This window comes from Epinephelus fuscoguttatus, linkage group LG15 (genome assembly GCF_011397635.1).
Source record: "Epinephelus fuscoguttatus linkage group LG15, E.fuscoguttatus.final_Chr_v1".
NCBI classification, from domain to species: domain Eukaryota; kingdom Metazoa; phylum Chordata; class Actinopteri; order Perciformes; family Serranidae; genus Epinephelus; species Epinephelus fuscoguttatus.
Window position 1 is genome coordinate 42,882,935 of NC_064766.1, and position 15,590 is coordinate 42,898,524.

Sequence of the window (15,590 nt, forward strand, 5' to 3'; positions counted from 1 at the left end):
CTGTGATGATTGGTGACCTCCACTCATCACATGCATCTCGTCCTTGTGGGGTGCTACAGGGATCTATTCTTGGCCCTATCCTCTTTTCATTGTATTTGCTACCTCTGGGATCAATAATAACAAAACACAATCTGTCTTTCCATCTTTATGCAGATGATTTACAGATTTATTTGCCCATGAAACCCAATGAAAGTACTGCATTTCATAAGTTACTGGATTGTATTAGTAACGTAAAGCAGTGGCTGGCACGAAACTTTCTGCACCTGAACGACAGCAAAACTGAATGTATTTTGTTTGGCACTTCACCTATGTCGGATGTTAGTGCAACAACCTGGAGCACTCTGGGCCCCTTTTTTAAACCACATGTAAAAAATTTTGGTGTAACATTTGACAATGGTTTGAAGTTCGATAAACAGATTGGTTCCGTTGTTAGAACAAGCTTTTTCCAACTCCATCTCTTGGCCAAAATTAAGCCTTTTCTCAATCGGCAGGACCTTGAGAAGGCAATTCATGCATTCATCAGCTCATGACTGGATTACTGTAATGCCTTTTATGTTGGCCTCAGCCAGTCTACCCTTTCACTTCAACTTGTACAGAATGCTGCGGCCCGATTTTTAACAAACACGCCCAGACGTGAACACATCACCCCTGTGCTGTCGTCACTCCACTAGCTTCCAGTTTGTTTTAGGATAGATTTTAAACTTTTGTTTGTTTTTAATGCCATTAATGGCCTTGCTCCTCTCTACCTGTCAGAGATTTTAACTATCCGCGATAGTGGCAGGGCCCTGCGCTCGTCTGGTCAGCTTCTGTTAGACGTCCCAAGGTCGAGATATAAACAATGGGGTGACCGTTCATTCGCTGTTGCTGCTCCAAGATTGTGGAACAAGCTCCCTCCTGACATTCGCACCGCTACTGATCTCAGCCTTTTTAAATTGAAGCTGAAAAACTACCTTTTTGGAATTGCTTTTAATTCAGACTAGGGCTATCCTTTTTTAATGTTTATTCTGTTTTAATGTATTTTATCTATGATGAAAGGCTTTTAATACCCTGTAGCACTGTCACACTTTCCATTGTTTTTCTTTTCTGTATTGTCTTATTGTTTTTGCTCTGCTGGGGAGGAAGATGCATGATTCAGATGGGTTTCAGTAAAAACTTCAATTTTAATCCCTTAACTCTGGGATGCATGACTAATATCATCAAATTCATGTTTCTAAGTTGTCATGAGGATGTGATTAAGAAACATGGAATTTATGGTTTTACATTTAGCTATATTTTCACATAGGGATTTGACATTGTGTATTTTGAGTCCACGTACAGTGGTGTGTAGTGCATCGAGTGGCGAAAACAGGAACTGCATTGAAAAGACAGCGGGGCTCTTACAGTAGAAAATGGCTCAATCTGGTGTTTTTTTCTTCTTCTTGGGTCTCTCTTCCCAACCTGGCTGTCAGAGATAGAAAAATCATGTTTTTTATGTAAATTGCAGGGGAATCAAAAAATGTCATTTTAATGGGTTTCAATGGGGACCTTTTTCGGCTGAGGGGGCATGGTGTCTTAAAAGGTTGCCATTTGTGTATTTGTGTATGTAACCGATTTAGGAGCAGCTTTAAAATTTCAATATATTACCAAAATTAAGTTTTCTGACCAAATGTCATGCTATGTGCATGAACACAGCCAAAGCTATTAAAAAATACAACTGAAAAATGACTGAAAAGGACCTTTTCCGTCCGAGTGGGACAACATGGTTAAAGTGAACATTCATAAACATCAGTGTCAGTGAACGCAGCACTGACGACTGTACGTCTGATTATAATCAAACATATGATGTTCTAATTTAGAGGAAATGGATCGTTTCATTTTCAGCAGGTATTTTTGGATCAATAAAAACTTTGCTCCACAAGTGTGTCCGTCCGTCTGATTTATTTACAGATGAATTCACTGTTTGTTAAAGTCAGTTTTTCTTTTCAGTGATGAGTCGGCTCAAACATCCAGTTTTTTAAAAACTCATATTTCATATGTTGTTCTATAAAAACATTTGTGATCCGAATCTTTGTGTTTGAATTTATGCTGATTTAAAAAAAAAAAAAAATTAACTGACAGAAAAGAGTTTTAATCTGATGTCAGTGGTGGAGCAGATGGCACCAGGTTTTCAGATTTACCTGTCCAGGTCGGCTGTTCTCACAGACGAAGGTTTCGTACTCAACGGCGAAGCTTGGAGCATTGTCGTTAATGTCCGTCACAGAGACCAGAACCACAGCTTTCCCCACCTGAGACGGATCCACTGACACACAGGAACACACCTGTCAGGTACACCTCTTCAAAATAAAAGACTCCACACATTCAGGAAATAACAAAGAGGATGTTAAAGGTTCATCATTCAGGAAAATCCTCTCCATGTTCACATTGATCCCGTCCCCACATCTGTATAGTCAGCAGCATGTTAGCTTAGCTTAGCATAAAGACTGGGAACAGATGTTTTTGGTTCTAGTGGACAGAGTTCCTGGATTTTCAGCAGGGTTAGGGCTGACATAACCCCCCCCCCTCCTCCCCCAAACATGACTCACGGCTCTCCATGGCGAGGACGGTGATGTTGTGTAAAGCGATGACCTCTCTGTCCAGAGGTCGGGCCGTTGTGATCACACCTGAACTGCTGTCAACATCAAAGTAATGCTCCACGTCTGACTTCCAGTCTATCGAGTACCTGCGGACAGTTTCAAACATTAAACCTCAGCACTCCCACTGACTCTGTGTCTGTGACAGTGTTGATGTGTCATACCTGATGGGGCTGCTCTTGGCATCGGGATCGTGAGCTGAAACTGATCCCACATCAGTTCCCACTGGAGCTGCCTCAGAGATCAACATCCGACTGATGGAGGAGGAGAAGACTGGAGGCTCATCCAGGTTCTCCACCAGCAGACGAACCGTCACCACGTCGCTGAATGGACTCATGGTCAGGAAACGAGTGTCCACATAACGATTGCATGCCTCGACTCGCAGTGTGAAGCTCGACTTGGTTTCAAAATCCAGAGTCTGGAAGAAGGGGGTGGGAGTGCTCAGAAGATTAAACTTTTGTACTTCCTGTTTCATTTTGTCAGTGTCATAACTTCATTATATCGTCATGACGAGAAACTGCCTCTGATTAAACAGGACAGACGGAACGTTGTCCTGAAAACTCTGACTGAACCTGAGGGCAGAACGTTTTGGTGTTTCCAGGCATCAGTGATGCGAATCTAAACTTCAGACCCAGCGTTCTGACAGCTGTTCTACAGAAGAAGACGCTCCGCTGGGGCTGCCACTGGAGCACATCGTGGGCTAATGTAGTGATCAGAGAAGCAGACAATCCAGAGCTGCACGTGTTCTCAAAGGTGGACTCAGGTCCGTTCAAGTTCTGGACGAAGGAACCGACAACAAAGACAAACTTCGGAATGTTCTTCAATGAAACAGGTCACCGCCTGCAATGAGTCCTGGACCTGCGACAAGCAAATCAGGACCTGTTACAAGGAAACCAGTACCTGCTACATGGAAACCAATACCTGTTTCAAGGAAACCAGTACCTGCTACAAGGAAGACAGGATCTGCTACAAGAAAACCAGAACCTGCTATAAGGAAGACAGGATCTGCTACAAGAAAACCAGAACCTGCTATAAGGAAACCACGACCTGCTACAAGGAAACCAGTACCTGCTACAAGGAAACCAGTACCTGCTACAAGGAAGACAGGATCTGCTACAAGAAAACTAGAACCTGCTATAAGGAAACTACGACCTGCTACAAGGAAACCAGTACCTGCTCCAAGGAAACCAGTACCTGCTACAAGGAAGACAGGATCTGCTACAAAAAAACTAGAACCTGCTATAAGGAAACCACGACCTGCTACAAGGAAACCAGTACCTGCTACAAGGAAGACAGGATCTGCTACAAGAAAACCAGAACCTGCTACATGTACCAGTACCTGCTAAAAGGAAACCACTACCTGCTACGAGGACACCAGTACCTGCTACAAGGAAACCAGTACCTGCTACAAGTAAACCAGTACCTGCTGTAAGGAAACCAGCACCTGCTACAGGGAAACCAGAACATGTTTCAAGGAAATGGAAATCAGGACCTGCTACAAAAAAATCAGGACCATCAACAAGGAAACCAGTACTTGTTTCAAGGAAAGCAGAACCTGCTACAAGGAAACTAGGACCTGCTACAAAGAAATCGGGACCATCAACAAGGAAACCAGTACCTGTTTCAAGGAAACCCGTACCTGCTACAAGGAAACTAGGACCTGCTACAAAGAAATCAGGACCATCACAAAGGAAACCAGCACCTGTTTCAAGGAAACCCATCCCTGCTACAAGGAAACTAGGACCTGCTACAATGAAACCAGGACCATCTACAAGGAAACCAGGACCAGTTTCAAGGAAACCAGTACCTGATACAAAGAAACCAGGACATGCTACAAGGAAAACAGTACCTGCTACAGGGAAACCAGTACCTGCTACAAAGAAATCAGGACCATCAACAAGGAAACCAGGACCAGTTTCAAGGAAACCAGTACCTGATACAAGGAAACCACGACCTGCTACAAGGTACAAGGAAACCAGTACCTGCTACAAAGAAACCACGACCCGCTACAAGGACACCAGTTCCTGCTACAAGGAAACCAGTATCTGTTTCAAGGAAACCAGTACCTGCTACAGGGAAACCAGGACCTGCTACAAGGACACCCGTACATGCCACAAGGAAACCAGTACCTGCTACATGGACACCCGTACATGCCACAAGGAAATCAGTACCTGCTACAAGGAAACCAGAACTTGCTACAAGGAAACTAGGACCTGCTACAAAGAAATCGGGACCATCAACAAGGAAACCAGTACCTGTTTCAAGGAAACCCGTACCTGCTACAAGGAAACTAGGACCTGCTACAAAGAAATCAGGACCATCACAAAGGAAACCAGCACCTGTTTCAAGGAAACCCATCCCTGCTACAAGGAAACTAGGACCTGCTACAATGAAACCAGGACCATCTACAAGGAAACCAGGACCAGTTTCAAGGAAACCAGTACCCGATACAAAGAAACCAGGACATGCTACAAGGAAACCAGGACCTGCTACAGGGAAACCAGTACCTGCTACAAAGAAATCAGGACCATCAACAAGGAAACCAGGACCAGTTTCAAGGAAACCAGTACCTGATACAAGGAAACCACGACCTGCTACAAGGTACAAGGAAACCAGTACCTGCTACAAAGAAACCACGACCCGCTACAAGGACACCAGTTCCTGCTACAAGGAAACCAGTATCTGTTTCAAGGAAACCAGTACCTGCTACAGGGAAACCAGGACCTGCTACAAGGACACCCGTACATGCCACAAGGAAACCAGTACCTGCTACATGGACACCCGTACATGCCACAAGGAAATCAGTACCTGCTACAAGGAAACCAGAACTTGCTACAAGGAAACTAGGACCTGCTACAAGGAAACCAGTACCTGCTACAAGGAAACTAGGACCTGCTACAGGGAAACCAGGACCTGCTACAAGGACACCAGTACCTGCCACAAAGAAACCAGGACCTGCTACAAGGACACCCGTACCTGCCACAAGGAAATCAGTACCTGCTACAAGGACACCAGTACCTGCCACAAAGAAACCAGTACCTGCTACAGGGAAACCAGGACCTGCTACAAGGACACCAGTACCTGCCACAAAGAAACCAGGACCTGCTACAAGGACACCCGTACCTGCCACAAGGAAATCAGTACCTGCTACAAGGACACCAGTACCTGCCACAAAGAAACCAGTACCTGCTACAAGGACACCAGTACCTGCTACAAGGAAACCAGAACTTGCTACAAGGAAACCAGGACCTGCTACAAGGACACCGGTACCTGCCACAAAGAAATCAGTACCTGCTACAAGGACACCAGTACCTGCCACAAAGAAACCAGTACCTGCTACAAGGACACTAGTACCTGCTACAAGGACACCAGTACCTGCCACAAAGAAACCAGGACCTGCTACAAGGACACCCGTACCTGCCACAAGGAAATCAGTACCTGCTACAAGGACACCAGTACCTGCCACAAAGAAACCAGTACCTGCTACAAGGACACTAGTACCTGCTACAAGGACACCAGTACCTGCCACAAAGAAACCAGTACCTGCTACAAGGACACTAGTACCTGCTACAAGGACACCAGTACCTGCTACAAGGAAGCCAGAACTTGCTACAAGGAAACCAGGACCTGCTGTGTGGAAACCAGAACTTGCTACAAGGTTCCCAGGACCTGCTATCCAGGACACTGTAGTCCTGCCACAAAGAAATCAGTACCTGTCCAGGACACCAGTACCTGCCACAAAGAAACCAGTACCTGCTGGACACCCTGAACTGGTAACTCTGCTACAAGGACACAGTACACACACAAAGAAACCAGTACCTGCAAGGACACTAGTCCTGGGAAAATGTGGGGAAGGTTTAACGTTAACAAAATTTGGATACTGCCCAACTCTAGTTGACAGAAGTTTCTGGAAAGAAACCATTACCTTCTGCAGCGTGATCAGTCCCTCCTGTGTGTTCGGATCAGTGATCATCCTGAAGGTTCCCAGTCCATCTCCATCCAGGATTCTGTAGTCCATCTCAGCATTTGGACCGATGTCCAGATCCAGGGCTTTGATCTTAGCGACTACGGCTGAAACCAGTGTCGATTCTGGAACCCTGAACTGGTAACTCTCTGAAGGGACAGACACACACACAGGTAAGCACACAGGTACATAAAGGTTCCTGAAACACCTTCAGATGTCACGTCAGTGCTTTGATGATGTCACATCTACAGTTCAAAAGTCAGACTTACTGCGGGGAAAGCGAGGGGGGTTGTCATTGACGTCAGTCAGCCTCACTGTGACAGAGGTAGTTCCGGACAAACCACCCATCTGACCAATCATGTCTTTGGCCTGAACGATCAGCAGGTAATGGTCCCGCACCTCTCGGTCCATGTCAGGTAGAGCTGTCCGCACCACACCTGCAGGACAGGTGAGACTGAGCTTTAATAAACACAGCTACACACCTGCAGGACAGGTGAGACTGAGCTGTAATAAACACAGTGACACACCTGCAGGACAGGTGAGACTGAGCTGTAATAAACACAGTAACACACCTGCAGGACAGGTGAGACTGAGCTGCAATAAATACAGCAACACACCTGCAGGACAGGTGAGACTGAGCTGTAATAAACACAGTAACACACCTGCAGGACAGGTGAGACTGAGCTGTAATAAACACAGCTACACACCTGCAGGACAGGTGAGACTGAGCTGTAATAAACACAGTAACACACCTGCAGGACAGGTGAGACTGAGCTTTAATAAACACAGTAACACACCTGCAGGACAGGTTAGACTGAGTTTTAAAAATCACAGCTACACACCTGCAGGACAGGTGAGACTGAGCTGCAATAAATACAGCAACACACCTGCAGGACAGGTGAGACTGAGCTGTAATAAACACAGTAACACACCTGCAGGACAGGTGAGACTGAGCTGTAATAAACACAGTAACACACCTGCAGGACAGGTGAGACTGAGCTGTAATAAACACAGTAACACACCTGCAGGACAGATTGGACTGAGCTTTAATAAACACAGTAACACACCTGCAGGACAGGTGAGACTGAGCTGCAATAAATACAGCAACACACCTGTAGGACAGGTGAGACTGAGCTGTAATAAACACAGTAACACACCTGCAGGACAGGTGAGACTGAGCTGTAATAAACACAGTAACACACCTGCAGGACAGGTGAGACTGAGCTGTAATAAACACAGCTACACACCTGCAGGACAGGTGAGACTGAGCTGTAATAAACAAAGTAACACACCTGCAGGACAGGTGAGACTGAGCTGTAATAAACACAGTGACACACCTGCAGGACAGGTGAGACTGAGCTTTAATAAACACAGCTACACACCTGCAGGACAGGTGAGACTGAGCTTTAATAAACACAGCTATACACCTGCAGGACAGGTGAGACTGAGCTTTAATAAACACAGCTACACACCTGCAGGACAGGTGAGACTGAGCGTTAATAAACACAGCTACACACCTGCAGGAAAGGTGAGACTGAGCTTTAATAAACACAGCTACACACCTGAACAAACTTCATGTAACAGAATCCTAAACACAGCCGTTACATGATGATGTTCTGCTGCAGCTCCTGACGAACACAAGCACTCCGACAGACTCTGAGGTGAGGTCACATCCTGTAGGTGGAGCTAACGTTAGCTCTGTTCACTTGTGACGTGTATGTTTGATATTAATGATGGACTGAAGATTTTCAGTCCCCTCCTACCTGTCAGTATTATAAACAAACTCTCAGACAAGTTTTATGTTCTCACATCACAGTCCTTCAGGTGTTCACAGTTCGGTAGTTTTTTTCCATACAACGTTCTCTGTTTATTTGAACCTGGGCTGGTCTTGGACAGTTTGTGACACGCTCTGTATTACACGTCTACGACCATGTTAATCTGTCACATCCAGAGTCATTGAACTGACAGATGAGGATTTCAGATGGTAATCCACAGATTTTAGAACAAATGTGTGACACATGGTTTAAAATGGAACATTCAGATCTGTGACAGCATTTCATTCTGATGAGTGTCAACGACCTCCTGTTCTGTCTCTGTCCGTCTGACACAAGCGCCACACACAGGTGTTTAACATCTATCAGACTGACCTGTCAGTTTTTATAAAGTTTCTGTCTGATGACACGTTCACACAAAACCTTATAAATAAGGTTTTAACTGAACAAGAACAGAAAAACATCCTATTTGATTTTGGTCCCGTTAGACAAGTCAGAACGACTCAAAGACGTCAGACTGAATGTCGATGTTAACAGGAAGTGAGCAGGGAAACATCATGTGACCTGTAACTGACGAGAGCTGTTTATAATCACATAATCCACACACACACACACACACACACACACACACACACACACACACACACACACAATCTACAGTTAATTCACCATCATCATGTTTAAGACTCACTTATAGGTTAATGCTGCTGGGCCAGGGTGGGGGTGGGGGGGTGTGGCTTGTTATCGTGTAGTTTCATTATTAAAGGTTTGTTATTAAAATTAAAGGTCTGATCACAGAATGAAGGAAAGAGACGTCTGTCCTTTCAGGACACAGCAGAGGACAGTCAGCACGAGACCATGGACCATAGCTGTTAGCAGTCAGCTGCTAACTCAGAGAAGAACAGCAGCTGTTAGCAGTTAGCGGCTGACTCAAAGAAGAACAGGAGCTGTTAGCAGTTAGCAACCACCCAATGAGAGCATGACCTGTACTATGCCTGAGGTGTGTTCAGGTATTGTGTTCAGGTGTGTTCTGGTGATGTGTTCAGGTGTGTTCAGGTATTGTGTTCAGGTATGTTCAGGTGTTGTGTTCAGGTGTGTTCTGGTGTGTTCAGGTGTGTTCAGGTGTTGTGTTCAGGTATGTTCAGGTGTGTTCAGGTGTGTTCTGGTGTGTTCAGGTGTTGTGTTCAGGTGTGTTCAGGTGTGTTCTGGTGTTGTGTTCAGGTGTTGTGTTCAAGTGTGTTCTGGTGTTGTGTTCAGGTGTGTTCTGGTGTTGTGTTCAGGTGTGTTCAGGTATTGTTTTCAGGTGTGTTCAGGTGTGTTCTGGTGTTGTGTTCTGGTGTGTTCTGGTGTGTTCAGGTGTGTTCAGGTGTTGTGTTCAGATGTTGTGTTCAGGTGTTTTCAGGTGTGTTCAGGTGTTGTTTTCAGGTGTGTTCAGGCGTTGTGTTCAGATGTTGTGTTCAGATGTGTTGTAACCTGTCTTTGGCTCCACAGAGAAGTATGGCTGACCCTGCAGGATGCTGTAAACCAGTTTGGCAGAGTTTCCGTAGGTGGGATCATCAGCGTCTGTCGCCACCACTGTCACCACTGATGTACCTGCAAAGAAACACATGTGAATGATGCAGGAGCACGCTCACTGGCCTTTTGTGTTCTCATCAGCTGCTGCTCCTCTTCCTCAGCTGTAAACACTCAGTTTGACTTCCTAAGATATAAATACAATTTTCACAATAAGAGCATGTCTCTGTTGGATTTGAGCTCTGGTGCATCACATGGTTCTACAGTGGATCACATAGTTTTACGATAGATCACGTGGTTTCTACAGTGGAACACATGATTCAGTGGTGGATCACATGGTTCTACGGTGGACCACATGATTCAATGGTGGATCACATGGTTCTACAATAGATCACATGGTTCAACGGTGGATCACATGATTCAATGGTGGATCACATGGTTCTACAGTGGATCACATAGTTTTACGATAGATCACGTGGTTCTACAGTGGAACACATGATTCAGTGGTGGATCACATGGTTCTACGGTGGACCACATGGTTCTACGGTGGACCACATAATTCAATGGTGGATCACATGGTTCTACGGTGGATCACATGATTCAATGGTGGATCACATGGTTCTACGGTGGATCACATGATTCAATGGTGGATCACATGGTTCTACAATAGATCACATGGTTCAACGGTGGATCACATGATTCAATGGTGGATCAAATGGTTCTACAATAGATCACATGGTTCAATGGTGGATCACATGGTCCTATGGTGCATCACATGGTTCTACAGTGGATCACATAGTTTTACGATAGATCACGTGGTTTCTACAGTGGAACACATGATTCAGTGGTGGATCACATGGTTCTACAATAGATCACATGGTTCAACGGTGGATCACATGATTCAATGGTGGATCACATGGTTCTACAGTGGATCACATAGTTTTACGATAGATCACGTGGTTCTACAGTGGATCACATGGTTCTACGGTGGACCACATGGTTCTACGGTGGACCACATAATTCAATGGTGGATCACATGGTTCTACGGTGGATCACATGATTCAATGGTGGATCACATGGTTCTACAATAGATCACATGGTTCAACGGTGGATCACATGATTCAATGGTGGATCAAATGGTTCTACAATAGATCACATGGTTCAATGGTGGATCACATGGTCCTATGGTGGATCACATGGTTCTACGATAGATCACATGGTTTTACGATAGATCACAAGATTCAGTGGTGGATAAAATCAAATCAAATCAAATCAACTTTATTTATATGGCACTTTTCATACAACAGTAACACAAAGTGCCTCACAGAGGTTAAAAACAACAAAGATCCAAACAGAAAACAAAAAGAAAAGAGAAATCCCAACCCTCCCACCCAACAAAAAGCTATTTAGCTCATAAAATTGAGTTAGTAGCTAGATAAGAATGATCTAAAACAGAGACATAAAATGCATCAAAACTAAAACCTATAGGCTAACTAAAATAACAAAAGATAAAGGTTAAATGAGATAAGAACGTAAAAAGAGGAAGGGTAAGAATATAAAAAATAAATAAAAAATAGATAATAGATGGATAAATCGGTTATAAGAGGAATTTAAAATAGATAAATAAAGAGATCAGTTAAAAGCCTGATTAAAAAGATGAGTCTTGAGCCTCTTTTTAAAAACATCAACAGTCTCTGCAGCTCTGAGGTTCTCCGGCAGGCTGTTCCACAATCGGGGGCCATAATAATTAATGCCGCCTCCCCGTGTGTTTTAGTCCTAACTTGTGGTATGGTTAAAAGGCCGGTGCCGGAGGACCTCAGGGTCCGCGAGGGTTGATATGGTAAAAGCAGGTCAGATAAATAAGAAGGCCCAAGACCGTTAAGGCATTTAAAAACGAATAAAAGAACCTTAAAATCCATCCTGAATCACACGGGGAGCTAATGCAGCGATTTTAAAACTGGTATAATGTGCTCCCACCCTCTGGTCCTCGTCAGCACTCGTGCGGCTGAGTTTTGGAGTAGCTGCAGGTTAGAGATGGTCTTTTTGGGAAGACCAGAGAGCAGGGCATTACAATAGTCTAAACGACAAGAGATAAAAGCATGCATCAGCACCTCCGTGTTAGCCCGAGAGAGAAACGGGCGGACTCTGGCTATATTCTTAAGATGATAAAAACCTGTCTTTGTTACATTTTTGATGTGTGGAATAAAACAGAGCTCAGAGTCAAAAATGACGCCCAGGTTCTTTACACATTGTGAAGGTTTAAAATCTTGTAGTTTTGGTAAAAGTTTCTCTCTCTTGCCTTCAGGACCAATAATTAAAACCTCTGTTTTGTCCTGGTTGAGCTGCAGGACATTCACTGCCATCCATGACTTTATATCTAAAATGCAGTTTAAAAGGGCATCAATTGGCCCTGTGTCATCAGGAGACACGGCGATGTACAGTTGCACATGGCTCTATGGTGGATCACATGGTTCTACGATAGATCACATGGTGCAACGGTGGATCACATGATTCTATGGTGGATCACATGGTTCTATGATAGATCACATGGTTCAACGGTGGAACACATGGTTCTACGGTGGATCACATTGTTCCATGGTGGATCAAATGGTTCTATAGTGGATCACATGGTTTCCACGACAGATCACATTGTTTCGTGGTGGATCACATGATTCTACGGTGGATCACATGGTTGTACAATGGATCACACAGTTCTATGGTGGATCAAATGGTTTTACGATAGATCGCATGGTTCTATGGTGGATCACACAGTTCTATGCTGGATCACATGGTTCTCCGATAGATCGCATGGCTCGATGGTGGATGACAATATGTCAGCACGTCAGAGCCTCAGAAATGTTCAGAAATGGATTCTAAAAAATGGTTAAAAAAAAACAAGATCCAGCCTGAGAAAGACACAGAGAAACTGTTATAGAACCACATAATCCACCGTAGAACCGTGTCATGCACCATCAAACCATGCGATCTATCGTAGAACCATGTGATCCACCATAAAACCGTGTGATCCATCGTAGAACTATGTGCTCTGTCGTAGAAGCATGTGATCCACCGTAGAACCATGTGATCTATCGTAGAACCATGTGATCCACCATTGAACCATGTGATCCACCGCAGAACCGTGTGTTCTACAGTGGATCACGTGGTTCTGCTGTTGAGTTTTTTTTAAACATTTTTAGAGTCCATTTCTGAACAGTTTGTGTCAGAGTCGCTGAAATGGATCTACGGTGGATCACGTGGTTCTATAGTCGATTCCATGGTTCTTTGGTGGATCACATGGTCCTACTGTGGATCACATGGTTCTACGGTGGATCACATGGTTCTATAATTGATCACATTGGTCTGTGGTGGATCACATGGTCCTACGGTGGATCACATGGTTCCGTGATGGATCACATGATTCTACGGTGGATCACATGGTTCTACAGTGGATCACATGGTTCTACAATAGATTGCATGGTTCGATGGTGGATGACACGGTTCTACGGTGGATCACATGGTTCTATAACAGTTTCTCTGCGTCTTTCTCAGGCTGGATCTTTTTTTCTGTCAAAGTTTTTTCTTAACCATTTTTTAGAATCCATTTCTGAACATTTCTGAGGCTCTGACGTGCTGACATATTGCAGTAAGCGAGTTGTGTCATTTCCGGTGTTTCTGTGACAGCGTCTCTGTATCAATCAATCAATCAATTTTATTTATAAAGCCCAATATCACAAATCACAGTTTGCCTCACAGGGCTTTACAGCATACGACATCCCTCTGTCCTTAAGACCCTCACAGCGGATAAGGAAAAACTCCCCAAAAAAACCCCTTTAACGGGGAAAAAAAAAACGGTAGAAACCTCAGGAAGAGCAACTGAGGAGGGATCCCTCTTCCAGGACGGACAGACGTGCAATAGATGTCGTACAGAACAGATCAACATGATAAATTAACAGTAATCCATATGACACAGAGAGAGAGAGAGAGAGAGAGAGATGCAGGTAATGACAGTATCTTACAACAACATTATTGAAAGTAATAATATTATAGTTATAGTTCTGGTTACTGCGGTACAATATGTTGAAAGTATGTATTAATACCTGGCAGTATACATGTGTGACAATAATCATATGTGTATAATAACAGAAGAAGTATGACTAATGACTAATGATGGCAGCAGCAGCAGGAGGCATCTGGCGGGACCACGGCAGCAGCACAACCACACACGTCACACTGTCCAGGCACCGCTGTGATATGAGTTAATCTGAGAGACAGTGGAGCACAAAGGCTCCGGAGAAGAAGCCGAGTTAGTGACATCCAGAATGGCCGGGTTAGCAAGATGCAGTAATAGGATACGAGAGAGAGAGAGAGAGAAGGAGAGAAGGGGCCCGGTGTATTATAGAGGGGTCCTCTGGCAGACTAGGCCTAAGTCAGCCTAACTAAGGGCTGGTACAGGACAAGCCTGAGCCAGCCCTAACTATAAGCTTTATCAAAGAGGAAAGTCCTAAGTCTAGTCTTAAATGTGGAGACGGTGTCTGCCTCCCGGACCGTAACAGGAAAGAGCAGGAAAGAGCAGAGGGAGAAGGAGAAGTCATGGCTAAGCTAATGTAGCTAACAAGGCTAAGAGCGTGCAAACAACAGCTAAGAGATTAGCGAGAAAGTCGTAGAAAGGAGGAGAGCTATAGGTGCTTAAACAGAACCAGTGTGGGTTATGACTTGAAGTAGACGTTAAAGCAACTGAGGTGAGAAAGCAGGCAAGTGGAATTCACCAGAGCAGTACAGAGACGCTGTCACAGAAACACCGGAAATGACACAACTCGCTTACCGCAATACGTCAGCATATTGGCATCTGTACTGCTCTAGTGAACTCTACCAGCCTGCTTTCTGCTTTCTCACTTCAGTCGCTTTAACGTCTACTCCAAGTCTTAACTCACACTAGTTCTGTCTAAGCACTTATAGCTCTCCTCTATGCAACGACTCTCTTGCTAATCTCTTAGCTGTTGTTTGCACGTTGCTAGCCTTGATAGCTACATTAGCTTAACAGTTAGCAATGGCTTCTCCCTCTGCTCTTTCTTGCTTGGTGTGCCAAATGTTCAGTTATGCCTCTGCCTCCTTTAGCAACAGTGGTAACTGTGACAAGTGTAGCTTATTTGCTGTGTTGGAGGCGAGGCTTAGTGAATTAGAAGCGTGGCTCCGCACCATGGGAAACCATTCAGTAGCTGCGGTAGTTAGCCAGCCCCCTGTAGCTGGTACAGAGCCACATAGCATAGCCTCATAGCCACATAGGATAGCCACATAGCATAGCGGTCCTCTGGTAACACCTGTGCAGCCGGGAGGCTGGGTAACTGTTCGTGAGAAATGCAGCTCCAAGCCGAAGCCCACGGTTCACCACCAGCTTGTGCACGTTTCCAACCGCTTTTCCCCACTCAGCGACACACCCGCTGAGGACAAAACTCTGGTTATTGGCAGCTCTATTCTGAGAAACGTGAAGTTAGCAACACCAGCGGCCATATGTCAAATGTATCCCTGGGACCAGAGTGGGCGACACTGAATCAAATTTAAAGCTGCTGGCTAAAGCTAAATGTAGATTCAGTAAGATCATTATTCACGTCGGTGGCAATGACACCCGGTTATGCCAGTCGGAGGTCACTAAAATTAATATTGCCTTGGTGTGTGAATATGCAAAAACGATGTTGGACTCCGTAGTTTTCTCTGGACCCCTCCCAAATCTGACCA

General features: G+C 44.7%; 1 protein-coding gene across 1 annotated transcript in view; it reads right to left on the reverse strand.

Annotated features, from left to right (window-relative positions):
* LOC125902723 (cadherin-7-like) overlaps nucleotides 1-15,590 on the reverse strand; it is a 61,081-nt gene that overhangs the window by 20,506 nt on the left and 24,985 nt on the right. The window contains exons 3-8 of the mRNA XM_049599273.1: nucleotides 9,819-9,938; nucleotides 6,843-7,010; nucleotides 6,535-6,722; nucleotides 2,774-3,027; nucleotides 2,562-2,698; nucleotides 2,157-2,278 (exon numbers count right to left, since the gene is read on the reverse strand). Coding sequence (XP_049455230.1) covers nucleotides 2,157-2,278; nucleotides 2,562-2,698; nucleotides 2,774-3,027; nucleotides 6,535-6,722; nucleotides 6,843-7,010; nucleotides 9,819-9,938 — 989 coding nt within the window. The remainder of the gene's footprint in view (nucleotides 1-2,156; nucleotides 2,279-2,561; nucleotides 2,699-2,773; nucleotides 3,028-6,534; nucleotides 6,723-6,842; nucleotides 7,011-9,818; nucleotides 9,939-15,590) is intronic.